At 47.2% G+C, this 27,886-nt stretch overlaps 1 protein-coding gene across 1 annotated transcript in view; it reads left to right on the top strand.

Annotated features, from left to right (window-relative positions):
• The window catches only part of STAB1 (stabilin 1), a 124,302-nt gene that overhangs the window by 92,054 nt on the left and 4,362 nt on the right, over positions 1 to 27,886 (top strand). Inside the window, 22 exon segments of the mRNA XM_032805834.2 lie at positions 2,387 to 2,506; positions 4,758 to 4,805; positions 4,944 to 5,027; positions 6,383 to 6,529; positions 7,004 to 7,141; positions 7,586 to 7,933; positions 9,650 to 9,736; positions 13,082 to 13,228; positions 13,445 to 13,510; positions 15,765 to 15,993; positions 16,686 to 16,835; positions 18,105 to 18,209; positions 19,736 to 19,843; positions 20,445 to 20,638; positions 21,683 to 21,827; positions 22,671 to 22,804; positions 23,519 to 23,684; positions 24,195 to 24,301; positions 24,652 to 24,771; positions 25,054 to 25,206; positions 25,759 to 25,869; positions 27,487 to 27,633. Coding sequence (XP_032661725.1) covers positions 2,387 to 2,506; positions 4,758 to 4,805; positions 4,944 to 5,027; positions 6,383 to 6,529; positions 7,004 to 7,141; positions 7,586 to 7,933; positions 9,650 to 9,736; positions 13,082 to 13,228; positions 13,445 to 13,510; positions 15,765 to 15,993; positions 16,686 to 16,835; positions 18,105 to 18,209; positions 19,736 to 19,843; positions 20,445 to 20,638; positions 21,683 to 21,827; positions 22,671 to 22,804; positions 23,519 to 23,684; positions 24,195 to 24,301; positions 24,652 to 24,771; positions 25,054 to 25,206; positions 25,759 to 25,869; positions 27,487 to 27,633 — 3,054 coding nt within the window.

Genomic DNA, 27,886 nt, shown 5'->3' on the forward strand with positions numbered 1-27,886 from the left:
CTGAGTACCCCCTGCCTGCCCCTGAACTACCCACTGCCTGCCCCGTGTGCCCCCTGCCTGCCCCTGAACTACCCTCGCCTGCCCCCAACTACCCACTGCCTGCCCCTGAACTACCCTCGCCTGCCCCCTAAGTACCGCCTGCCTGCCCCTGAACTACCCTCACCTGCCCCCTAACTACCCCCTGCCTGCCCCGTGTGCCCCCTGCCTGCCCCATCCAACCCCTCCTCTCATTCCTGATGACCCCCCTGGGATCCCTGCCCCATCCAACCACCCCTTCTCTCTGTCCCCTGACGGTCCTGGGGAACCCCTGCCCTTGACTGCCGCTGCCACCCCATCCAACCTCCCCTCTCGTTCCTGACTGCCCCCCCTGGGGACCCCTGCCCCATCCAACCACCCCTTCTCTCTGTCCCCTGACTGTCCTGGGAACCCTTGCCCTTGACTTCCCCCTGCCACCCCATTCAACCCCTCCTCTCATTCCTGACTGCCCCCTCTGCGATCCCTGCCCACCCCACCCTCAAATTTCCCTGCCCTCTATACAACCCTCCCCGCTCCCTGCCCCCTTACTGCGCTTCCTGGAGCACTGGTGGCTGGCAGTGCTACAGCCGCACCACCCAGCTCGAGCCAGCCGTGCTGCCACCACCGCGCAGCACAGAGCACTGTCAGAAGCTCGCAGGCCTGCCGCCCAAAGCATTGCACCAGTGATGGAGTGAGCTGAGGCTGCGGGGGAGGGGGACTAGCAGAAGAGGGGCCAGGGGCAAGCCTCCAGGGCCAGGAGCTCAGGGGCCGGGCAGGAGGGTCTCATGGGCCAGATGTGGCCCGCGGGCCGTAGTTTGCTCACCTCTGATCTAGTGTGTGCACTGAGAAGTCCTGAGAGAGGAATCCTAAGAGTTGCCAAACTTCAGAGAAAATTTCATTTGAACTTCTTTTTAATTTATTTTTTAATAAAACCAAACCCAAGGGAGGGGAGAGATTAGGCTCCACATAACATGTGGACTGAGCTTTTAGAGCAGGCTGAGAAAGAAGTCTAGTCTCACACAATCCACAGTTAAGTGTATGGTACTCCATGTTACCTGCCTGATCTTGTCTCTCTGGTACTCCATATATCTACCTCAGAAAGCAGAAGGGCTGAACTGAGCAGAACTGCGGTTTCATGCAGTCTAGGCCTTCCAAGTCTTGTTCTTAGACAACTCTCAGGGTTCCCTCCCCACTCTAAACTCTAGGGTACAGATGTGGGGACCCACATGAAAGACCCCCTAAGCTTATTTCTACCAGCTTAGGTTAAAAACTTCTCCAAGGCACCAATTCCTTCCTTGCCCTTAGTATCGCTGCCACCACCAAGTGATTTAAACAAACATTCAGGGACAGCCACTTGGGGAGCCCTACCTCCCCCAAGATATAGCCCAAAGCCCCTACACCTCCTTTCCTGGGGAGGCTGGAGAATAATATCCTAACCAATTGGTTACAAAGTAAGCACAGATCAAACCCTCTGGGTCTTTAGGACACTGAAAAACAATCAGGTTCTTAAAAGAAGAATTTTAATTAAAGAAAAGGTAAAAGAATCACCTCTGTAAAATCAGGATGGAAGATAACTTTACAGGGTAATGAAAAGATTGCAGCCACAAAGGATTTTCCCCTCTGGGCAAAACTTTAAAGTTACAAAAACAGGGATAAACCTTCCTCTTAGCACAGGGAAAATTCACAAGCTAAAACAAAACAAAGTCTAACGCATTTCTTTACTGTTACTTACTATTTCTGCAATATTAGATTCTTAGTTCAGATATGGCTTAGGGAGATGTATTTTCCCTGCCCTTGTTCGTTGCTGACTCCGAGAGAACAAAGAAACCCAAAACCTTCCCCCATAAATTTGAAAGTATCTTCTCCCCTTATTGGTCCTTTTGGTCATGTGCCAACCAGGTTATCTGAGTTTCTTAACCCTTTACAGATAAGGAGGGATTTTATGCTACCCTTAGCTGTATGTTTATGACAACGACTAAGCCGCCCCATGTAGAAAGCTTAAAACTATCTGCTATGCTATTTCATTACTTTACTTCAGCTGAAAAGCCACTGTAAACCATTATTTTTCTTCATCACTAAATCCTTCAGAGCTGTCTTATTTGAATGGCTTTTCCTCTGTTGGGCCTGGTGTAGTTATCCATCTCAGAGCAGTGTTTGCCAGCTTGGTGGAAGAAAACCTGAGGGAAAAAAGACTAATAAAATATTGAGTTTCAATAGAAGTGCATGGCACTAGAAGGCAAAACACAATGTCAGAGGTTACCCTGAGTCAGGAGCAGGCATGAAGAAGTGGGCGTTCCGCTGCTAACTGGTAGATAAACTTTCAGACCACTAGCTGTGCGACTAATTGGGATGCTCTTATTTTTCCTGCCAGAATAATGGAGGCTGTAGTCGATTTGGCTTCTGCAAGTACACTGGACCTGGGACTCGAAACTGCTCCTGTGGTTGGGGCCAAGTTGGAGATGGGTTCACTTGCAGAGGCAGCGTATATCAGGTAGGTAAAGTGCAGTCGGCTAGGATTGTGTTTGAACGGGCACTAGTCTGGGTGAAATACTTCCTCTTCTGAAGCAGCACACCAGGAAATAAGCAGGATACTGAACTCTTGTGACCTGGAAACATTTGGAAATTCAGCTGAGGGATTGGGAAATGTATGGGTACGTCTACACTGCACGATTATTTCGAATTAGCTTGAACCGATATTACAAAACAGATCTAATAAAATCGGTTTAGCGCGTCCACAGTGGGATCACGAAATCGATTGTTTGCGTCCATGGTCCAAAGCTACCATCGATTTCAGGAGCGGTGCACTGTGGGTAGCTGTTCCTCAGCTATCCCATAGTTCCCACTTCCGGGTTGAGAGCACAGTGCCTGATGGGGCAGAAAACATTGCCCCGGGTGGTGCTGGGTACAGCCTCACCCCTCCCTTTGTGAAGGCAGCAGACAACCCTTTGGCGCCTTTTTCGCGGAGTGCATTGAGCAAACGCCATAGCACAGCAATCATGCCCTTTTTTTTTTCACGTGGTGGTGGGGGGAAATAAACTGAGGAGCTGTTCCCTGAACCACGCCAGACACTGTGTTTGAACCTACAGACATTGGGAGCTCAGCCAAGAATGCAAATAATTTTCAGAGACTGCTGTGGACTGTGGGATAGCTGGAGTCCTCAGTACCCCCTCCCTCCCTTCATGAGCGTCCATTTGAGTCTCTGGCTTCCCGTTACGCTTGTCACGCAGCGCTGTGTATCCTGGAGTTTTTTATTCAAACGCTTTGGCATTTCGTGTTCTGTAACGGAGCTGGATACAACAGATTTGTCTCCCCATACAGCGATCAGACCTAGTATCTCCCGTACGGTCTATGCTGGAGCTCTTTTTCGATTTCAAACTGCATCGCCAGCCGTGCTGATCAGAGCTCCACGCTGGGCAAGCAGGAAATGTAATTCAAAAGTTCGCGGGGCTTTTCCTGTTTACCTGCCCGCTGCATCCGAGTTCAGATTGCTGTCCAGAGCGGTCAGTGCTGCACTCTGGGATGCCGCCCGGAGGCCAATAACGTCGATTTCCGTCCACATGAACCCTAATCCGAGTTATCACTATCGAATTTAGCGCTACTCCTCTCGTTTGGGAGGAGTTCCGAAATCGATTTAAGGAGCCGTTTAACTCGATATTAATGACGACGTCGTGTGAACGGATACAGCGTTAAATCGGTATATCGGCCATTAAACCGATTTAAAGTCGCAGTGTAGACCTGGCCTATGAAAGACCTAGAAAGGTTAGAAATGCATTTAATCCTGGCCAGGTGTCCCTACTAACCAGGAGAAAGCTGAAACAAGAGGAACCATGCCCAGCAAAACAGCAATGAAATGCAGCTGCACTCTGAAAAGTGTCCCTGTGAAAGTGGCACTTGGGGTTCCATGGGTGGGTGACTTCCAGCACCAGTGTGTTCAGGGGGCAAATAAAGAGTTTTTCAGGAGTGACATCTGCTTCTTTGGGCTGGTGGAACTGGGAGAACATCACTAGTTCGAAGGGTAGGGGCTCAAGGCAGTCAAGGAGCATGTCACCAGACTGGATATCAGGGAGGCTTGGGTTCTGTTCCCAACTCTGCCCCAACTCATTGTGTGACCTCTCCATTTCAACAGTGGTGCCTATATTACATCTATGGGGGAAGAGCTCTTTACGCATGTGCCGTGTTAAGGCCTAGTATTAATTACAGTTGTTATGATGGGACAATGTGCCCTGCTCATGTCTTGTGTGTCACTTGCTGGCTGTAGTTGGAGATATCCATGCTGCTGGCACAAACAGGCTAACGCAGAGTGGATGTGTATGACTGCTCCATGGGCAATTCTGCAAGAAAAGACATGGCCTAAATGCTGGGCCAGGTAAAATCCCTGAGTTAACTCCTATGAAGGGAGTGTCTACATTAGGCTTTTCCCCTAAACTTTTCTACCCCTGCTACTATGGATAGGTGGTTGCAGCAGGTGGGTCCCAGTGCAGGTTGTCTACCAGCACTTTAACCGCTGTGTTGTCTAAGCCTTATTGAAACCCTGGCTGTGGCAAGGGTGGGAAATACTAGAAAAACAAGCTTAGTGTAGTCAAAGGACCTGAGTCTCTATGTTTGGGGTAGGGAGAGCACACTAGAGGTCAGTGGCAAGATCAGTTTAGTGAGCTGATGGGGGAAGGGTTTTCTTTGCATCAAACCCCAAGAGATTTATAGAGAGACTCACCATTAACAATAGCTGTTCTGATTTATTTTAGGAGCTCCTGAGAAGCAAAGCAGCATCCGAGTTCTTTAAGCAGTTACTGGTTGGTGGCAAACAGTAATTATTGTCTAAAAGTATAAAAATTGCCCAGTGTTTTCATGAAAAGCTCCGGCTAATGAGAATTGTGTTTGGTTTCTGTTTTGCTTTGTTTTTGTTCCTGGTGCTTACTCTGTGCTTTTAGGCCTTCAAAATCAAGGAGTTAAGTGGAGAGGGGCCTTTCACCGTCTTTGTTCCAGATGCGGATTCAATACAAAACAGTACAACGGTAAGCAGCCCCTCCTTCCAGGCCCCTTCTCTGACTCCCTAGCTTTGACAGTTATTCAGTGTGGTCAGACTGTGATTTCCTCTCAGACAAACTTCTGTTTCCTTAGATTCTATTTAGTTGACTCAAAGGGTCAAAAACACCCCAACTTTTTAACTGTATTCAAATCCTGAGGTGCTCGTTGGGTTCTTCCTCAGTGTCTGGTCCTATTCAAGCCAATAGCATGCTTGTAATGTGGCCTTTACTATAACAGAACCCTCAGCTAGGAAGTGCACTAACCATCTTGCCAGCCAGGCTGGATTCTCTCCTGTTCCTGGCATCACAATACCATTAGCTTTAGAACTACACATGACCCCAATACTGAAGAATCCACCCCTTACTTCATTTTTGTGTTCCAGAATATAAGTTTTCATTGAAAAATTAATTAATTTTCTAGTTTTTGTGGTAACCAAGAAAACCTTTTAAAACATGAGCTGTGTATAAACAGAGGCATTGATGTCTACTTGAATCTGCGGACAGCACAGAGCAATAGCTCTGTGGGGGGTGAACTGCATCCCCTTTTGTGTCCAAGAGAGTTTTAATTCTGAAACCTAATGAGGACAATCAAAATGTCCAGCAGGTGCCAAAACCTTCAGCTTTGCCACAACCCCTGATAGCTGGTACGGTGCTGTTCTGCATTGTTAATACAAATATCTCCAGACCTGCAAAAATTTTGGGGCACAGGAAAATAAATGGAATTTAATATCCCATGGTATTTGTTTTCATATTTCTTTCAATAAATCCCTTTATTGGTTCTTTTTGTTGGGTTGGTTTTGGTTTGTTTCTGTTTAATTTGCATTCTGCTGCACTGCAGTGGGGTAGACATGGGGCCCTGTCCACAAGCCTCGAAGTTCAGAAACAAATGGTCCCAAAGGTCAGGGATGTTCAGATGTTGGGGGTTCTAGTCCATTACAGGGAAAGGGACCTGTGAAAAACCCAGATCTGGATCTCCTCAAAGCAAGCCTGAGATTTTGGTTTGGCCCCTCTACTCTGTTCAGCATGTGGCCAATCCTAGATGCTGACAGTTTTGGGCCAAAGTTACTTTTTCTCCTTGAGCCAGTGACTTGAACTTCCTGATCACTTCCATCATCTGAAGTCACTTGGAGCCTCTTTGGAATATAACCCCATAATTCAGCTACCTGTGATCCATTTTACGTGTATTGGATCGGGACTTGGCTTTCAGCAAGGAATAATGGTTAAGGGTTGGTAGAGCAAAAAACTCATCATATTCCCTGTCGTTTTAGTCATTGGCTAAATTAATCACTTCCAGAAATGTCCTGACATGATAGTTTGTCGTATTTCCAATTTCCTCTCTTCAGTTCAGTGAATGGACGAACAAAAGCCTCATCAAAGATTTACTTCGTTATCACATAGTGAGTTGTCGGAAACTGCTGGCCAGCGAACTGGAGACACACAAGTCCATCACGGCTTTGTCAGGACACAGAATAAGGATTGTGGTGAAAGAGGTAGTTGTCTGTCATGATTAGGGGTCCGTGTCTGTCACAGAATCCGTGACTTTCTGTGACCTCTGTGACTTCTACAAGGGCCAATGTGACTGACCCCGGAACCAGCTGCTCAGGTGGGGCCCTGGGACAGCCACACCAGCCGCTGCTCCAGTGGCCCCCAGCAGCGGTCCAGGGGCAGCTAGAGTAGCCACAGTCCATGGCTCTGGGCAGCGGTGGGCCCCTGGTTCTCCTGCCCTGCGCCCCCCCCCCCCTCAAGATTTAATCACAGGTATTTTTAGTACAAGTCATGGATAGGTCACAGGCTGAGAATTTTTGTTTGTTGCCCATGACCTGTCCATGACTTTTACTAAAAACACCTGAGAGCTAGCACCTTTCATCTAGAAGGGTCCCAGAGCATCCTGCAGATGAGCTACAGGGGGAGGTCACATCTCACTGGAAATCTGCATTCACTGTATTGTGTCCCTTCTTCCGCAGAATAGTGTGCATCTAAATGAGGAGGCAACGATCATCACCAGTGACATTGTTGGCAAGAATGGGGTGATCCATATCATTGACAAGATTTTAATCCCAGCAGATTTGCAGAGTGAGAACATTTCTTCCCATTTAGCGCAGGTATGTGTGAAACAATACCATTTTAATGAATGATCATCACCCTGAGATTTTTCTCCAACCCCAGAGAGAATGATAGTGTAGCGAATGAGTAATACTGCTACAGATTTCTTAGGCATAAGGTTACTATACTCTAGGAATTCCATTTATCAGGAGCGCATGGGGTGGTTTAAGCATAAAGAGGTTACACTGTGGAGCCAGCTGTGCTCATGGTACATGTGGATGTGTGTTGCGGGGGAGGAAGCTAGGATCTATCCATGCAGGCTGGTGATAGGACAAACCTGACAGGTAGAGATGTGCGCAGATTGCTTTTTACATCACTAGGTAAAGCCTCTCTTGCATACTTGGCTCTGGGAATTGACTGAATTTGCTCATTTATTAGGAACTCTAGTAAGTGAAACAAGCTCTCACTTTTTGTAATGATTTTGTTTAATTTTTATGTTCTAGCAAAGCATCACTGAGGTGGCAGAAGCATATGGCTACAAAATCTACAGCAAACTACTGAGGGTAAATGGTTTGAATTCTCTAGGAATACTGTCTAGTTCTGGGCTATGTGGATCCTTCACGCAGACACTGCATGTATTTGTTGTTTCCATGTTGTCTTGTGTCTCTGGACAGGAAGCAGAACTGCTATCTCTGGTTAACAACTCTGCTCACAGACCCTTCACCATGCTGTGGCCTACTGATGCTGTATTTAATGCCCTGCCGAAGAAGATGCAATCGTGGTTGTACAATAAAGACCACAGGGACAAGCTGGCAGCCTATCTCAAAATGCACATGATTAGGGATACGAAGGTAAAAGGCTCAAGCCACCTGAATTTCTTTTTAAATCAGCCAAGTACTTATCATGGTCTAGATAGCGCATCATTGATTGCCACATCAGTGTGATAGGAGGCACAGGTATCTTGGCACCCCTGAGAGGAGACTCTGAAACCCACTCAGGAGTCCCTAGGAGGAGTTCCTGCCAAACAAGCCAATGGCCTGGGATAACAAAGGTTAATTCCCAGCTCAAAAGCAGCTCCGAGAGGTCCCACTAGGTGTAAGCCAGTTAAGTGCAGCTGAGCCTGCATACGCTCAACATCTCAAAAGAAGCACAGGCTCCTCTATAGGAAAGAGAGACCCATACTAGGGTATTGACACATTTTCATTTAGAAGGTGCCGAATTCCGTTCATCACAATCAGTGACCTCGTTCCTCATTGGCCTGTATTTAGACATCTGCCAGGCATTCAGGAAAATGCCTGTGAATCCTAAAAACTGCATGGATTCATCTCGCCCCCCCCCCCCCCCCCAAAAAAAAAGAGAGTTCTCCTGTTTTTAAAAATGTGTGTCATCCAGCCAGGTAGCAGAAACAAATCCTGTGTGACTTTGGCATCAAAGTCATAAATAGTCATGACACAAATAGGCAAAGTGAGGTTTGCAAACAGCCTGTAGTGTGAAAATTATTCCTCTCAGCTATTTGACCAAATACTTTTTCCTGCCTCAAGCAAAAAAACAAGGGGGGGGGGCACGCGCCGGAGTGGCAAAGCGGGGGGAGGAAAAAAACACTGCACGGCTGGAGTGGCAATGCGGGGGGGAACAAAACTAAAACGGCGCAGCTGGAGCGGCAAAGGTGGGGGAGGGGAACAACAGGTTGGCCGGCAAAGCAGGGAAAAAAACCCTACAGGGCGGCCGGAGCCAGAGTGCAGGGGGACTCCCTGTGCTGCAGAGTGCGCGTCCGGTCTAGTGGAGGGAGGGGAAGCGAGCAGCGGGGGAGAGAGAGCAGGGGGGCAGCCAGCGCTTCAGCAGGGTGCTCGCCATGCGGCCCCGACCACCGCGCTGCCTGCCGGGAGGGCTCTGCGCCGCTCTGGTCAGCAGGAAGGGAAGGACGTGGGCTGCCCTGCCGAGTTTGCTGCAGGGCGCTCCCCTCCTGTGGACCGCCGTCCTCTACAGGGCGGCCAGAGCAGCAAACAAACAAACAAACAAAAAAAAGCGGCCTTGCCGCCCTAGGTTTGGACGGAATGCCACCCTGTAGAATCTGCCGCCCCAAGCACGAGCTAGCTCGGCTGGTGCCTGGGCCGGCCCTGTAGCAAATACAGCTAAAGGAAATGAGGGTTGGTTTGTGAACCACTTACAAATCACTGAAGGGTCCAAATCCAAACCGATAATATTTAAGTAGTTCCAATAGGGAATCAGTTTGCTTAGTGGCTAGAGCACTGGACTGGGACTCAGAGGACCTGCATTCTATTCCCAGCTCTGCCACTGCATTGGTGATCTATCTGTTGGGTGACCTTGAGCAAATTACTTCACCTCTGGTCCTCAGTTTCCCCATTGTAAAGTAATTTGAGATCTACTATTGACAATTAGGGTATAAGAGCTAGGTAGTATTCTATCCATATGTACCTGTGTTTTCATAAAGCTCTACTCAGGGTAGTGGCTGGAATTGTTTTGTCAAAGGGGAATCTTTTCTGACGCACACATAAATCTTTAGTTTGCCTGACCTCATCCTTCATGTTACTTCTATCTGTCTTCAGGTTGTAGCTGGTAACCTGCCACACATTGCTTCTGTAAGGACCATGCATGGATCCACCATCTCATTCAGCTGCAGCAAGAGCAATGTCGTAAGTAACAGAGCCTTGGTTTTATATTTTTTTGTGGAAACGATATATAGAAGCAGTTGAGTTGTGACTGCTCCTACAGAAAGGGTCACCAGCAAGAATTGAACTTGGGTTCTCCTCATCTGAAAGCATGAGTGTCAACTTTCTGAGCTAAAGGATCAGTTCTTCTGACTGGCATACACACTTACAAACCTCTTTACCTGTTTTAGCCACTAGGGAGAAGCAAAGACCCACACAGTTATTCATGTGGGTTGTAACTGAATGGTGAGTAGGTACTAAGTGTACAGTACATGTGTGTGCACTCAAGCACCTGCAATGTACTATGGGTAGCGGAAGGGATATCTTTTATTAAGCAGATGTTTCAAAAACCTTGGAGAGTTAATGCTGTTTTATACAGAACAGGTAATGGTGAGCTAAATTTAGACAGAAATATGTAAATGAAAATAGAGAGTGCTTTAAGAAGAGAGGGCCAAAAAGCCACAATTGCTCAGTCAAGAAAGACGACAATTTTGGTTAAAAGTGTAGCTTGGGTTAGTGGGGAAGTGAAGGCAGCAGTTAGAAATAAAAAAATAATATATAACAAATGGAAAAAAGGGGACTTAGATAACATAATTAGTATAAATTAGAAGTTGTGAAGTACTGAAAATTGATGAGATGCTAAAGATATCAAGGAAAAATCCATGGCTGGCGTAGCCAAGGACACTAAGAAGGAGTTTAAATATATTAGGAATAAAAAAATCCTAACAATAGCATAGGCTGATTACTCGATAAAGAGGGTAAAATTGTTAATGATACAGAAAAAGCAAAAAGTGTTCAATTAATATTTCTCTTTTATATTTGGAAAGAAGCAGAATAAAGTAGTCATATAATGTGAGGGTGAAGCCTGTTGAGTCTGTTAGGATCTGAGGAGGATGTTAAACAGCATCTACTAGCGATAAACATTTTTAAATCAGAAGGCTGGGATAACTTGCACCTTAGAATCCTAAAAGAGTTGACTGTGGAAATCTCTGGCCTGTTGATGTTAATTTTTAATGAATCTTGGAATACCAAGTAAATTACAGAAGATTGGAAGGATGCTAATGTTTTGCTAATATTCAAAAAGGGCAAGCAAGATAACCCCATTAATTAGACTGTGAGTTTGTCACAGAGATCATGGTTTCAGTGACTTTTCATGACTTCTGCAGCGGCCAATGCACCTGGCTGAGGGGCAGTTCTATGGGGAATCATCAAATGGAGGTCTTTCTACTAGAGTTCAACAAGGATCAGAACTAGGCCTAATGCTACTGAATGTTTTCAGGAGTGAAGTAAATATAAAATCACTGCTGATAAAATATGCAGATGACACAATTGGTGGGGTGGTAAATAATGCTGATGAGCGTCATATACAGAGTAAACTGGATCACTTAGTAAGCTTGGGTCCATTTAAATAAAATGCATTTTAATACAACCAAATGTAAGGTCATAAATCTAGGACTAAGGAATGCAGGCCATACCTACAGAATGGCAGACTGTATCCTGGAAAGCTGTGACTCTGAAAAGGGTTAGGGGCTCATAGTGGACAAACAACTCAACATGAGCCCCCAGTGCGATGCTGTGGCAAACTTGGCTGTATAAACAGGAGAGTAGCAAGCTGGAGTAGGGAGATGACTTTTTTTCTCTGTATTTGGCATTGGCAAGACTGATGCTGGCCTACTGCATCCAGTTCTGGTGTCCATAATTTGTAAAGAATGTTGAAAAATTAGAGAGAGTGCAGAGAAGAGCAATAAAAATGATCCAAGGGCTGAAGAAAACGTCTTGCACTGGGAGATCTAAAGACACAATCTGTTTAGTTTATGCACAAGAAGTCATAGAAGTGACTTGATTACAGTGTATAACTATCTCCACGGGGAGAAAAATGTGAGCGCTAAAGAGCTTTTAATCTTGCAGAGAAGCAATAACAAGAACCAGTGGCTGGACGCTGAAGCCAGACATATTTAAATGAGATATAAGGCACAGTTTTTTAATAGTGAGGATAAATAATCACTGCAACAAACTCACAAGGGGAATGATGAATTCTCCATCCCCTGATGTCCTCAGATCAAGACTGGATGCTTTCTGGAAGGCATGCTTTACTTAGCGACATGTACACAAGGTCAGAATAGATGATAGAATGATCTTTTCTGGCCTTAAATTCTATGAATCTGTGGAATTTTGGTTTCTGATGAGTAAATTTTTCTGGCTCTTGTAAAAGTTTCACTGCTGGGTTTTGCCTCTTCTGAGCTTATGGGAAGCATTTATCGACACATTGTTTCTCAAAGGCAAGGGGCAAGACAAGTGGAACTGAGAGCCAAAGATTCTGGCTTTTAATTAGCTCCAGTCAAAAAAAAAAAAAAAAAAATTGTCAACTTTTTAAACGAAAGTTTTTTTTGACAAAATGGAAATTTTGCAAGAAAATATCCATTTTCATACTTCTTTTTCACGTTTTTATAGAAAAATTGATGGTGGTTTTTCAACAGGTGAAACCTCCCAAAAATCTATGAATATTTTCAATTAATATTTTTTTGTAGAAAATAAAATACATTTTTTTACTTTCTCTTAATCTTGGCTCTGCCGCCAACTTGTTGTGTGTAGCCACAATCAGATCTCTTAACCACACTCTGTGTCTGCTTCCCATTAATCAAAATGGCTGCAGTCATACTCTCACACAGGGCATTTTATTGCAGTAGATAAATTTGATCCTCAGATGGGAGATGCTGTGCAAGTGCAAGGGAAAAAAAGTTCTTGTTTAAAGTCCTGCACGCCAGTGGGATTCCTTTGGTTGCCTACTTCGGGAGGTGGATTGGACCCTAATGCATTACATGTGCTCTAGATCTGAGAAAGTGGTGTGGGTGAGGTTTTTTTTTTTTTACTTAAGAAGTGGGCATAAAATTTTAATTATTCTCTCCCCTCCCCTCCTCATCCCAAATACTCAGGACAGACCATGTGCATGGAACGTGGGGCAATTGTTTAGGCTGAATTACATGCAGCTCTGTGCGAGGCTCTGCAAACTTAAGCCCACGGGTGGATTTGCACAGGCACCATGGGAATGGGTAGAGTGGCCAGGCAATGTGTCCATCTCTTGTGCACTACTGGCAGGGCCCAAATAGACCAGCCTGGAGGATCAGCACTTCCAGGGATTTAATACCTTGTGAAGGGGCAGCCTGCCCACATTACGGAATGAATTGCACCTGGCTTGGTTCCCCACAAAAAGCCCTGAGTGCCTGTGCTTTGTGTGAGCTGGGAGCTGCATTTCAGCCTCTCTGCACTGCTTAAAGTAAGACCTGGCAGATGCTTTAGATCTGAGCAAATCGTTCTCTTCCTTCTTTGCAGGGGGAGCTCCTGGTGGACAATGGCAATGCTAAGATCGTCCAGAGGCACATGGAGTTTGATGGGGGCATTGCCTATGGCATTGATCAGCTGTTGGAGCCCCCAAACCTGGGATCCCGCTGTGATGATTTCCTCTCTGTTGAGCTTAGGGTGAGTGCTTAGGCTCCTATAAATAATAAAGCGCTCAACACCCATTCAGATGTGCAGTCTGTGTAGTGCTACAATGCGCTGCAGCCTGTGAAAGCAAATCAGGATTATTAACAGGCTTGGATGCTGGGCAGGGTGGGCTCACCACCTCGTGTTGCAAGCAGGTCTGTAATGGACAGAGAAAGTAAGATGTGTGTGTTTTTTCTCCTCCCCGCTCAGGGTTCAGTTGAGAGCTGTGGTGTTTGTGGTTTTGAGCCTTCCTGTCCCGCTGGATCAGTTGAACGGGTAAAGTGTGCAGCTCTATAAACTTATTGAGTCAGTCACTGCTTGTAAATTACTGTCTATGGCTCATTACAGCGCTTTAAGAGCATTCAAATAAATAACCACCAGGGTTGTGATCCCTGAGCCCCATGTGACTCTGCATGGGCCCCCGAGGTCTGCCAGTGTGGGGTCATTTACAGAAGCACAGCCATGCTATCTGTTCTTGGCTAGTGTCCCTCACTTCTTGTTTACATTGTAGGCTTTGAGCCATTCAAGTTCAGCACCAGCAGCTGCAGAACTCTAGGTTGCGCTGCACATGATGATAATGCAGCCCTGTATTCAGAGCATGGCACACATGCTATCTTCTGGGATTGGTTGCCTCTCTTTTTCAACTACCCGCTCACAGTAACTCAGGCGCATGAATCAGCAAATGTAGCTGCAAAAATGACCCCCAAAGTTTGGGGCAGAGGGCTGCATGGTGCCTTGGTGGAGAAGTGAGTGCCAAACCAGTCTTTCACCTCTGGGTTCACACCCTGATGTGGGTATAAGTGTACAAGGCAAAACGAAGCCTTCAGTACTTCACCCTTTTCATTCTGGTACCTATTTACGTTCTAGTGTCACGCAGTTTTACATAGTTCTCAGTCAAGGGTGGCAGAAAGCTGGACTAGCAGGCTCTGCTCCAGGTCAGGATTTGAGGGTCCCTGGGATTAGGTTGGCAGAGCCGTGTGGTGTCCCAGGTCCAGAATGGCAGGGGTTTGCATCCAGGCTGGAATGAGGTGCACTGGCAGATCTGGGGACAACTACCTCTGCCTCCCACCTGCCCACTCAGTGCCTGTGGCTGTGCTGTATCTCTTGCTTCCATTGACAGGACACTCATCTCCAATAACTTTCCAGACAGCTCTGTGGTTTGTGGAGGGTGCTGGTTTTTAATTCAGAGCTTAGTTGGGCAAGTTGCAAAGTGCAGGAGGGGGGAGGGGGGAACCGGCATTTCCTGTGCAGTGCCCATTAGCAGGAGTGTAGAAGGGAGAATGGGTTCCTAAGGGCACTGGGCTGGGATTTAGGAGACCTGGCTTCAATTTCCTTCTCTGCCACAGACTCCCTGTATTACCCTGAACAAGTCACTTAATCCTTGTGCCTCAGCTCCCCACCTGTACAATGGGGATCATTCCCTCCCTCGCAGTGGTGTCAGGAGGTGCTGAGTTGCTATGGGAGTGGGAGCAATCTGCTAACATAGCCATGCATTTTCCCTCAAGCACCTAAATGGCTCTCAGATTTTTTGGCTGTTTCTTGTAGAGTCCGGCAATCTTCCTGCTGCTTTGGTGTCAGCCAGGAGTGCTGGGTTCAAACAGCAAAGGCTCTTTTATTGCTGGGTTAGCCATTTAAACATTGGTATGGAATTTAAAAAGCAGTTCATCCTTCCAAGGGCTAGAGCCTGGGTACTGTGATTTAACCCTAAAACCCAGGATCCTTGCTGCTTGGGACACTTTTTGTAAGAATTTGCCCTGAAAGCTTGGCCCATATGCCAAGAGCCAACCATCATGTAGTGCATGTAATGACTGTCATTTTGGTCATCACTGGGGATTGAACATGGGACTCCCTGAGTTAGGAACATGAGGCTATACAGCTTGAACTAAAGTACTGATGCCCTTGGCTGGCACCTGCCAAGCCTCCTCCTCTCCTCTGTGCATGATGTCCAAAGGGAGACAGAGAACATACACTGAACAATGGAGTTACACATGCTGCACACGGTCTAGCTGCTGGCTTCCACCTCAGAGCTGCTTGTTCTTTGGTGAGGCAGCTGCAGACCTCTGGGATGACGTGCTACTTAAATTTGACATTATTGGTAAGGCACAGCAGCAGGCTCCTGGGTATAGACTCATACCTATGATCATGCCAGCCTATTCACTCTGATCCTGGTGAGGCAACAAGTTTCACTTGACAGCTTGACCATTGATTGTTCCAAGCCAAATTCATTTTCTGCTGTTGTCATGTACCACCACCTGCCCGATAGCCTGCAAACACGGATTTCCACCTCCACCTGCCCCCCATCTTCTCTGTCCTTCATCCCTTCCCACCATTTGTAAGATGATTATACAGAAAAGGAAATATGGGTAGCGCCTCCCTCCAGTATGTGAGTTGGTTTTTAGTCGTATTGTAACAATTTTACTAATGTCCTTGGAGAAGTTTCTCCCTTTAGTTAAGGGGTGAGGAAGTAGCTAGTTGGGACAGAACTTAGGATGTTGATGGTTTTGACCCATTGTTGTCATTTTCCCCACAGGGCAAAAGCCAGTCTTGCTTTTATTACGTAAATCCATTTTCCAGGCTCTCTCCTTTTTCACACCGCAACTATCCGTTATCAAGACCTCATTGGTACTCATCACTGTTTGATAACGGTGGTCGCTGGCATTCTCTTCGGAGGTCCCTGACAAAAGGGTGCAAAAGAGTCTGTTTCTCCACCAGCTGGGTACCGCAGTGCTGTGCAAACCATTATGGAAGAGACTGTCATGGTGAGAAATCTGCACCGTCCTGGCACAAAGGAGTTCTTTTCTCTTGTCACAGTAAGGTGTCCTCTTAGCCAGATGGTGGTGCCTACTCATAGAAGCTCCTTTGAAGGGTCACCATGAAGGCTGGTGGCTGTCACATTTTTGTCATAGTATTTCTTATACTATGTTGCAAAGATAATATTATGGTGACCAATGCAGTGCTGTCTTCCTGTGTTATCCCAACCAATAGTGCTGCTGCAGCCAGTTCCTTTTCTTTATATAAAGCAAGTTAGGAGTGTCTGGAGACATGCAATAGCAAAACGAGATCTGATCTCATTTTTGTATGAAAGTCATGGGCGAGGGGTTATTCCCATAGACATTTTGCCAGGCATTACAGTGTCTGTGGGAATATCCCTTCCATGCACCTCACCAGGACTTTGGTAGGAGCACCTGAGGCAACCCCTGAGGAATCCATCCCAAGGGTGAGGTGAGGGCCAGTGGATGCTGGGACACCAAAGCAGTGATGGTGAGTCTGGGGTGTAGACTGGGAGATGGTGAGTCTGGGGTGTAGCTCTATCCAGTAAACCCACCAAATTCACTCTCTTTACCAGTTAACCAAGTTTTTATGAGTAGTTTTCCCTGCCTCCAGGAAAAGCAGAAACCTTTTCTCGCCTGGTCTCTGGTTTGGGTAACTTATTGAGGTTCTGTGTTTTCAGTCTGCCCAGGAGGGCTGGAGGCTCCCTGCAGTAACCGTGGTACTTGTGATGATAGGATCAGTGGATCAGGACGATGCAACTGCACCGAGGCTTTCATTGGGACAGCTTGTGAACTGTGCGCGCCAGGCAGATACGGGCCGGACTGCCAAGGTACAGACACATAAACAGATAACCCTAAATGACAGTGATGTGTGCACGCATCGTATTGGTTCATGCAATACACTGACCAGACTGTCGAGGATGGGATTAGTTCCTTTGACCTGACTGGGAATGATAGACTTTGGGTTAGATCATTTGACAGACCTGGGGTTAGAGGAGCAGTCTGGATAGCAATGATGACTGTTTGATCTGTAATGCATTGTGCTCCAAGTGGAATATTAAAGGGTAAGGAAGACCCCACAGAAACTCTGGGCGTATAGTGTGCTGTGGATTTAAACTTCAGACAGGTCGTCAGATTATAGCTACTGTGGAGGGGAAGCTGCTCCCTTTCTTAATCCTTCGCCACAGGACTCTGTCGTCAAGCCAGTTGAATAACATTGGCTGCCACTTTTCCTGAGGTGTAAGAGGCTGGGCTGTGATGTGTACTTGAGGCAGTTCAAGGCCAGGCTGAGTACACTTACTTCAGTTTTATAATTCACTGATGCTGAGCCTTTAGGTGTAAGATGCTCTCTCTTCCCCACTTGGTGCAGTTAAGCAGCTCCATCCATGTCAGTGAGAGTTAAGCATGTGCTTTGAGGTGTGAATGGGCCTGTAATCAGACTCCTAATTAGAGCTGCCATGTGTCCTGAATTGGATGGGCTTGTGAGGCATTGGGGGCCCCCAGCAGTCTCTTTCAGGGTCAGTGCTATATCATGCTGCTGCGTCGTGACATGTCCTGATGTACTGTGTCAGGCCAAGAGGAAGACAAGACCAGGTTAAGAAGCATGAAACCTAGACACTTTCCCTAGGTTAGGCGTTCAGTGTGTGGGACACACGAGCATGGGAGAAAGTTTCAAAGGATTCACTGACCGGGGAATTTTGAGTAAGTGACACAAGCCGCCAAGAGGAGGAAAAAGGAAGCAAGGGCATTTGCCAGAGGGCTACAGAGCAGAGAGGGGAAGGAATCCCTCTAGGAGTGGTTAAGCAAAGTTTGCTTGGTCCATCACTAGTCAATGCCCTGGACCTAGCACAGACAGGTGTTGGGGGAGAGGCCATGGACACCAGCACAAGCAGAGGGAGTTTCTGGCTGCAATTTTACAATTGCACAGACTTGCGGTAATCACCGGTACAAAATTCTGCACGCACAATTCTAAAAGTCCAGGCCTACAAAGAGCCCTTATGTAGCCATATGCCAAAATCCCCCTGCCAGTGCTACATTTCCCTTCTCAAGGTGGATCAACTAACACCTGTGTTCTTGTCTTCCTGTCTGTCACTTTGCAGAGTGTAAGTGCACAGAGAATGGGATGTGTAATGAAGGACTGAACGGGGATGGAATCTGTTTCTGCACTGAGGAATGGACAGGAGAGCGCTGCGAAACCAAACTAGGTAATATACACGAGTCTGCAGGTGGACTCATCAATCTCTAGAGTGTCTAGGTGCCACTAGAGGGAGACAGAGCACCACACCACATAGGCATGGGTTACACTAGCTTGACTTGAGCTAGTGGCTGAAGATAGCTGCATGGCCTCTGGTGCGAGTGGCAGCTCAGGCTACCGCCCACGCCCAATCCCACCCGACCTCCTGGGAACACACTAGGGCTGCTAGCCCATGGCCACACTGATGCTTTTAGGTGCTATTTCAGTCCAAGCTAGTGTGTGAATGTCTACCTGAGCTGGGAGTCCAGCTGCAGTGCAGACGTACCCAGAGATTCTGGAGAGCACTCCATGCATGTGAGAAGGCAGCTGCAATTGCTCACACGTTTCTGTGTTTGGACCCCCCCGTCTGAGTTTGAAAATTTGGCCCAGCAAAGGCCCATGGACGTGCTGACAGTAGACAGCAGCAGCAGGCAGAACTGGACATAGTGGGAGGCACCATGTGGAGAGAGGGGCAGGGAATTCATGGTGTAGATCTGGGGGTATTAAGGAGCAGAACCTGGTGCACCAGAATGTGTGGTAACCTTAGCCAAACAATCTCTGCCATACATTGCTAAAGTGAGAACAGCACTGAGCTGCCACTGGAACAACCCTTCCCTTTGGAGCATCTTTGCTCCTTATAACGTTCCCATGAAGAGCTCTGAAATGGGGCAAGTAATGTGATTGTTCAGTGCTGAGTGGGAATTCAAGGCTGGATCCTGATGGGTGCTGAGCACCATCAAGTCACAATGAAGCCCATGAGAGTTGTGGGGGCTCTGCACCTCTCAAAACCAGGCCCTGAATTATTATACTGCATAGGGCCCTAACTCTGCAGAGACTAAGGCAGACTCAATCCTGCTTCAATCTGCGTCAAAGAAGAGGAACATTTTTTCTTGTATCTTGGGAACGCCTTGATCTAAAGAACCCAAATGTGCCTCCTGAGGCCTGCCCTGAGATCATGTCCAAGATGATCTGAGCAGGCAAGTGGTTTCAAAAATACTTTGGAAAAGTTGGCTTTTTAAAACAGAACACTGGTCTCCAGTGGAGACCTGGGCTGGCCCATAACAACATCCGAGGGCTGGCAACTAGGGTTGGAACAAAGATACAGGAAGTTAGATTGTGAATGACCGGCAGAGTTCTCATTTTTATTTACATTGAGCAAGAGGGAGGGTTTAGGCAGCCTGGGGGGTGAAGGGCACTGATGGGGAGCCAGGGGACAGAAATGGGGTCAAGCAGGAGGAGTGAGGTGGACTGGAAAGAGGGACATTGCTCCAGGCCAAGGGATCAGCAGGCCAAAGAGTATGAAAGTCACAGTGGGAGGAGGGAGGAACTAGGCATGGAGACCAGCCTCAGCTTGAGGTAGGGAGCAGCGGGAGATGCAGGAGCAGAGCTGTGCTGAGCCTGGAGTGGGAGGGTGGAGCATATACTGCAGCAGGACTTAGAGATGTGTCTGCATGCAGAGTGCAACCTACTGATTTGCATGGCTTGTTCTGTGTCCAGCTGCAACACCGGTGTGTTCCCCAGCTTGCCACCCCAATGCCTCCTGCCGAGCTGATAATATCTGTGAATGCAACTTACATTTTGAAGGAGATGGCAGAACTTGCACAGGTACAGTTGGAGCATATGACCTGGGCCTGAGCTGGGCAATCTCTGTGTTCTGACCAATGTGGAGATGTGGGTAGTTTGGAGAATGAAGACAAATGAAGGTGGTATCAGACAAAGGAAAGATGGGAAAACAACATACTCCTCTAATCATCCAGAACTTTGTGGAATGATGCAGGTGCTTCATATTTAAATAGGACAGTGCAGGACGTTATCAACCAATCAGTATTTAGGCTTGAGATTTTTCAAATCTGCTTAAGGGATTTGGATGCATAATTCCATCTCAGCCTTAATTTACACGATCTGTTTCTATTTTAATCTACAGGGAATGCCATTAATAAATACCAGTCCCTGTATCCATTATAGTGCAATATTCCTATTCCTGCCAGGTATGCTGTAATATACAGCTACTCTCTCATTGCACCCACTGCCATTAGTTTGCTAATATGTAATTGTGGTATGGAAAGACCAAAAAGGTATTTGTGAAAGAAGATCGATCCATGTCCCTGGAAGTAACACCAGGGACTGTCCCACAAACAAGGGCTGGAGGATCATGCCCTTGTAAAGCCTGCCGAGTTAAAAGGCTGAACTGTCTTTCTTGCCTTAGTGATTGATCAGTGCCGGGATGACAATGGAGGGTGCAGTGAGCATGCCAACTGCACTCAGGTGGGAGTTCAGCAATCCTGTACCTGCCTACCGGATTACCAAGGAGATGGCTACGTCTGCAGCCCCATAGACAGGTGTGCGGATGGCAGGAATGGAGACTGCAGCGAGCACGCCTTGTGCATCAGCACTGGGCCAGTAAGTATGTCATGAACGTGAAAGGGATTTGGCTCCCCTGCCCGTGTTGTGGGAACAGCATTGAGATGGATGAGGAACACTGGCACCACCACACAGGTGCAATGGCAGCAACTAGTCTACATGGCAAGAGCCATGAGCAATAGCTTTCTAGTCAGTGCTTCCCCAGCCATTCAACCCCCCCAACTCCCCAGAGCGCTCTTGTCACCAGGTGCCATACTCCGAAGGTTGAGGAAGCCTGACTTGCTGCTAGCTTTCAGGGGTTAGCATTCCTTCCCCTACAGCCGGGGTGTTCTCTGCTTAAAGTGAACCCTGTCCCCTAGAGTGTGGGGGGAACACTAACGGCAACATAGAATGGTGTGAGAGGGACCTCCTGTGGGAAAGGGCAAAAGCTGCCCCCTCCTCTGCAGTGGCACCAGCTCTCTTGCAGAGGGAGACAGGACTGGGAGAGCCAATGAAGGCGGGAGGGTGTGTGTGTTTGTCACAGCTGTGCCATAGACCTCTGCTCCATACAGGGCAGCGTGCAGGGAGGATTTGGAAGAAGGCATCGGACAGTGCTACACAATTCTGCTTGCTGTCTCCCTCCCCTAATGAGAGGTTGGGGGGCAAGGGCCGTGGGTGTGACACCAGTTCTGTGGCAGGAGTGGCAGCCCAGGAGCTGCTTTGCAGTCCTGGGCAGGGGGAGGCACATGATTTTTCCCTGCAAGTTTAACTGGACATAGGATTTGTCCCCTGCAATGATTGAACCATCCCCTCTCTGGGATAAGGCCACCACATTTGGAGTATATTCCACTGGGTCACCTTGTGACATTGCAATTGTGGCCTCAGGTGGCACTGCCAGGTCACATAACTTCCCAGGCCCAGGGAGGAGCTCAGCCTGGGTTTGCAAGACAGGAGGTTGTCCTGTTACGGTCAAACCCAGCCCAGAAATTTCAGTATGGTCAGCAACCCCATTGCTAGAACCAGCCAGGCCTCAGCAGGAGATCACGGGGTGCCTGAGCACTGGGACTGGCCTCCCTAGTGCCCTGTGGATTCCTTTTCTTGCAGAATGCTCGGAAGTGTGAGTGCAAAGCAGGTTATGTTGGCAATGGAATCCAGTGCCTGGAGGAAGCTGTGCCACCCACCAACCGCTGCCTGGAAAAGAACGGGTACTGCCACCCCGAGGCCATTTGCACTGATCTGCACTTTCAGGGTAAGAGTCCTTGTTGCCACCTCTTTCCTCTTCAGAGAACAGGAGTTGGGGAGGCAGAGGCTGTTCTGTCACCACTTATTTCAGACCACCCTGCTCAGAGATGGGTAGCCTCTGTTTTCCGGCCCCAGGCTCTATCAGACATAAAGCCTGTTTCCTCCCCTGAGATTTCTACCTCAGACCCAGCGGGGGGGTCAAGGGTCCCATAAAACTCCCAATCTCTTGCCTCTGTCAGTTGTTAATGTGTAAAATCTCACAAGTTAAACAAGGCCAGACTGCTTGGAGGAGACTCTAAGAAAAGCCCTCGTGCAGCAGGAAGTAGTGGTGCTGGTCCCTCTGAGTCTAGGGTGAGTCAATAACCAGTATGGAGTTAGGGAGCACTGGTGCAGAATGGCGTCCATCCTCCCTGCCCTCCAGAAGTGGCTGCATTTTAATGATAAATAATCCTGCTGCTATGTGTATATATCCTTTTAAAAAGTCAGAAGTACATTAGGTCTGCAAGGGTCAGACTCAGTGGTGTACATGGGCTGCTTGGCATTGCCAATATGGTGTCCAGCAGCTGCTGAATCTGGCCCTTGCTCTCTAGGTGTGAGAGTAAGAAAAACACACACTTGTGTAGATAAGTATTTAGGATCTAGGTGAAAGGCACTATATAAATATATATTATGTTGGATCTTCAGATGCAGTCACCTTGCTGATTTTCAGGAATAACTGAATGGCCATAAAATTGTGCCTGTGGTTATTTTCGGATTCAAGATCACAGGGCTCTCTCCTAGTCAGGCCCTGTGCCTGTCTTTCTGGAGATCTCCCTGTGAAGTGACATGCACTGGCACCACTGTTTTCCAGACACAACCATTGGCGTGTTCCACCTCCAGTCACCAAGAGGGAAGTACACCTTCACCTACGTGGAGGCTGAGGCTGCCTGCATGGCCGAAGATGCTGCTTTGGCCACTCTCCAGCAGCTCTCGGCAGCTCAGCAGGTAAAAGCAGTCACAGCTGAGCCTGCACTTGTACCTCAGTGGGCCTGAACGAGCCAGTTTGGTGATGGGCTCAGTGATCCCCCTCATTTTGGCACCTCTCCTTTGGGTTGGAATCCTGGCTTTAGCAGCAACGTGGGAAGCAACCCAGGGCAAGTGCTTTTTTATATAGGGTTCTGAGTGTGTCCATTACAGCACCCAGGTACACCAGTCACATGCCCTTTGTCATGGCCGTTTCCGCTTCAAACTGCCAGGTGCCTTGCACTGCTTTTTCTGTGATGGGAACGTGCTGAGGCTGTGTGTGAGCCACAGTGCCCCAGAGCAGTGGGGCTGATGATGATGTGCTTCGATGGGGTGGAAAAATGCCAGGCAAATGAACTGTATGCTGTGGTGGTGTAGCCGTGTAGGTACCAGGACATTAGAGAGACAAGGTGGGGGAGGTAATAACTTTTATTGGACCAACTTCTGTTCTCTCTCTTGCCCAGTAAAAGATGCTGCTTCATGCCAATGAAGCATCAGGTTTTTGTTTGCCTAAGTAAAATGATGTCCTTCCAGGCTGGGCAGTGGAGAGCAGTGTATGAATTACAAGGGCAGGAGTATCTCCTTGATATTGGGCTTTTAGTAGAGAATACTAAAGTGAATCAGTGCCATTATAGAAACTGATTCATGGCTCATACAATCCTCTTTCTCATTGGGCAACTTCTTTTCCTATTGCAGATGGGTTTCCATCTGTGCTTAGTTGGTTGGCTCAATAATGGCACCGCAGGATACCCGACCGTGTACCCGACTGCCAGCTGTGGCTCCAACCACGTTGGCATTGTGGATTATGGCTCCCGGAAAAACCTGACTGAGAGGTGGGATGCTTTCTGCTACAGAGCTAAAGGTATTGCCTCCGTTGGAATCTGCAGCAGGGAATGTGATTGCACAAGTTTGCATCTCAAAAGCATGCGTTATATCAAGAATTTATGCTCCTTTTGATTATACACACACCACAGTGTCAAGGGGAAAAACCTACCCAACACATCTGCAATACACTGTCTCTCTCTCTCTCTCTAAACTCTACACTTTCCAGTTTCCACTACATTGGTTTATGTCCTGAACACTTATTTAATAACATAAAGCACCAGAGATCTCAAAGTGCCTTACAAAGACAGGTAAGTGTTTTGAGACTCCCTGTTACAGATGAAGAATCTAAGGTACTGGGAGGTTAAGTGAGCTGCCCAAGGTTACGCAGTGAAGAGAAGTCAGGTTTTTTGACTCCTAGTCCAGAGCTCTGTCCATGGGACCACAGCTGCCTTCTGCATGGACAGAAATCCTAAGCAATAGTTCAGTGTATTTGTCTGAAGAGCTCACACCCAATTCCGTTCCTCTCACATCTTTTTCCCCTTTGCAGATGTGAGGTGTAATTGTAGAGATGGGTTCATCGGAGATGGCTACTCCTGCAGTGGAAATCTCCTGGCTGTGCTGGCTGAGCACTCCAACTTTTCAACCTTCTATTCTGTAAGTGCTGGTGCCACATTCCCTCTAGCCAGGGAAGCGGGAAGGGGCATGCTCCTCTGCAAACAGTCAGTAAAGCAAAGTAGTGACTCACAGGGAATCCCCAGATCCCAAAGGTTTGGAAAGGAAAATCATTGAACTGGAAGGCAAGAGTTTGTGCTCTCTGAAGTGCCATGCATAGTGAAAGAGTCAAGCTATTTCCTCTCATTGCCAGTTAACGTCTCTGCTATTCTAGCAAAGGTGGGGAGAATTCACATGACATCTCCTGAGTTCTCCTGGCCAGAGTGTTCTGACAAACCCACAGCTTCAGGCTGGCACTTAAGATTCTCTCTCTCTCTCTCTCTCGCTCCCAGATGTTACTGGATTACACCAACACCACGCAAGATGGACCTGAGTTCCTCAACTTCCTCTCCAATGACACCGCATATAAAACTCTCTTTGTACCCTTGAATTCTGGCTTTGGGGTCAATATGGTGAGAAAGCTGGAGAGAATAAGGGCCATAGTTGTTTGAATACGGTGCTGTTGCTTGCTTGGAGGATTAGGGTTTTATGTCTGAAGTGGGATTGTTCTGGCTCTCTTGCTTGGAATGCAAGAACTAGTCAGGTGCCTTGTCTACACTGCACTCCGAGAAGTCTTTCTCCATTGACTCACTGGACAGCATATAACTAAAATGCTGAAAGAGCAGAAAATGCCTGACTTGTTTTCCCCCTGCTTTTGACTCTCTCACCCTTATGTCTATGCTTTGTTTTCTCAGACATTAACATGGGAGGAAGTGAAGCTCCATGTCTCCCTGAGTGATGTCTCCCTCTTGAGCTTCAATCTCACCAACGGTACCGTTATACCTTCCTGCTCTGGCTACAACCTTCTCATTGCAGATGCGCCCCTGCTGAATAGCACTCAACCCCCTGTAAGTATGTTGGGACAGTTCAGTACTCAGCCAGCTTCTCTTGGGTCTAGATAATGGGTAGATGTAGGGGACTGCGGAAGACTGTGTCACGGCCCAGCTAGGGTGTCTCCGCTTTCTCGGCGGCCTTGTGAAAAGCCCCTGCTTGCTAAGTGGCCAGTCATTGTAGGACACGGCATGCCAGTTATAACTTGCTTTTAACTGGTTGAAACCAGTTTGTACGCCCTTAGGGCAAAGGGCGGACATAGCCTGTGGGAAGTCCCTTTTTGCATATGTATGAGTTGCTTTTGTATTGTGTATATATAGCTGTATGCTCCCAGTCTCGCCTTTGGACTCCGACCCAGGCCAAGCTGAGCTTCGGTGCTGGGTTCCCCACCTAAGTGACAGCAACGCCCAGGGTCCCAGTTGCGGATGTGTCACTTTACCTTCATTAAAGCCAAATAACTCACAGTGTGTGTGGGCCTCGTTCTTGCAGAGCATCCAAGCACGTTACAGTAGTGTTTTTCTAAAACATATTCACATTGAATCCCTTAATATTGTTTTTTCTTGTGACAGGGTTCCAAACTGGTTAATAATACCTTGATCGTACAGTGGGACATTCTGACCTTCAATGGAATCATTCATGCCATCAAAGAGCCACTTAGGATGCCTGTGCATCTGGCTCAGGCAAGTTGTTTGTTCAATTCCATTGAGAGTTTAAATGGCGGATGTAAAGATACATGTTGGGTTCAGTTACTCTGCGTCAGAGCAGAACAAGTTCCATTCAATGCGCTCACCAAGGAACCACTGTACCGCGGTGTATGTCATTAAATAGAGTCCAGCCTGGCCATACTCTGGCCTGTTGCAGTGAAGAACTAGACAGGGGGGGACACAAGCTTGGGCTCCTACTCTTTGGAGCAGTTGTGATGTGAAGAGCAGGGAGATAGCTCGGTAAAGGCAAAGTGCCCCCTTACAGGTAGGGCGCTTGCCTTAGAAGACACTAGCATGTGGAATTTTATGAAGAGACCTTTGAGTTAGTGTGTGTCCTCATATAGCCAATACTAATGCATTCGGTACAGTGTAACATGGCAGGAAATCCCAGTAAAGAAAACCAAGCATTATTTGGACACAAGGCTACAGCTGAGGCATGTGAAAGTGGCAAACTTGCTGGGCCTCCATTTCCTCAGTAGTAAAATGGGGATAATACTTTGCTACAGCACAAGTGGGTTGAACCTAAATTAAAGAACTTTTGAGATCTTTGGGTGGAGGCTGCTAGGTATTAATATACAACACAGGGATGAATTTAGTGTGAATGGCTCTGCATATTGAGTCAGTTACCCTTTAGTTATCCTGTAGCAGTTGCTATGTATAATGGGCTATACATACACATCAGAGAGTTCTTCTGACCTCAGATCATGTATGTTAGTTACCAACTACTCCTTCCTCCCTGCACAAAACTAATACCCGAGTGTTACACTTCCAGGCAAAGGTCTGTCCTCTGTTCCTACTGATCCCTCCTCTTCTCCTTGAACATTGCTGGAACAGGCATCCTATCTGCCTAGCTGGTGTAGGTGTGCCTCCAGCTCCCTGGCAGAGCAGTCCTCCTCAGCCTGCTGTTTTGAGGCACAGGAGGACCAGTTCAAAGACATGACATAGTGTGGTACTTGTACATTTTTAGATGTCCAGTCATAGCAATGGCTATGCAAATGCTATAAAACATTGAGAACAGCATGAAGCAAACAAGTGGCACCAGTACAAAAACTTAGGCCCATGCTGTTAGGTAATCCAACGGATAGCACCAGTCTGAAAAATGCACTTTGTCCACCAGCCAACAACAAAGAGAGCTAGTCTCCTCTCATTCGGCCTATTGCTATGTGCCTTGAAAATTTAATGGTGTTGAGTAAAGGCATGTCCCAAATCTGAAAAGGGAGGAGACAATTTTACATCACCACAGAGCAAAAAGGAGTGTAAGGTAACCAGTATAGTAATGATGAGATGCATCAGTATATGTATTATAGCTTCTTTGGAAACTTCCGGGCAGTAATAGGATAGTGGATGAAGTGTATTATTCTTCTACATAGTTTCACATCCAATCTGAGCTGTGTGTGTAAGATGAAATATGATCAGGAATGACCTCAGCACACAGGGCAAACTAACTGCATAAATGTTCCAGGTAGCCAGCCCTCTATTTCACAGGTGTGAAAAAGTTTAGTTAATGCTTTTTAAAACACAAGTTGTCTTTAAGACAGTTCTTCATTATGTATTTTAACAAAGAACTAAAACAACTTAGTGTCTCTCTTCCAGGTTACTAATGCTATGGAATCATCTCATCCTGTGACCATTGGGGTAACATCAGCTGTTGGTGTAGTGCTGCTGCTATTAGCTGTTGCTGGAGTGTCCTATTGCTACCAAAAAATAAAAAACCCAGGATTCCAGTTCCACTACTTTCAGGTTTGGAGAAAAGTATATTCACTATATATTTAAAAAAAACAACCAGCCTTGCTACAGCTTCTCTCACCAAAGCACAAACCATTTCTGTTATCAGTACAGCAATGGTCATATGCATAAGACTCATAGACTTTAAGGTCAGAAGGGACCAATATGATCATCTAGTCTGACCTCCTGCACAAAGCAGGCCACAGAATCCTACCCATCCACTTCTATAACAAACCCCTAACCTATGTCTGAGTTATTGAAGTCTTCA

The sequence above is a fragment of the Chelonoidis abingdonii genome, chromosome 16 (assembly GCF_003597395.2).
Source record: "Chelonoidis abingdonii isolate Lonesome George chromosome 16, CheloAbing_2.0, whole genome shotgun sequence".
Lineage (NCBI taxonomy): Eukaryota > Metazoa > Chordata > Testudines > Testudinidae > Chelonoidis > Chelonoidis abingdonii.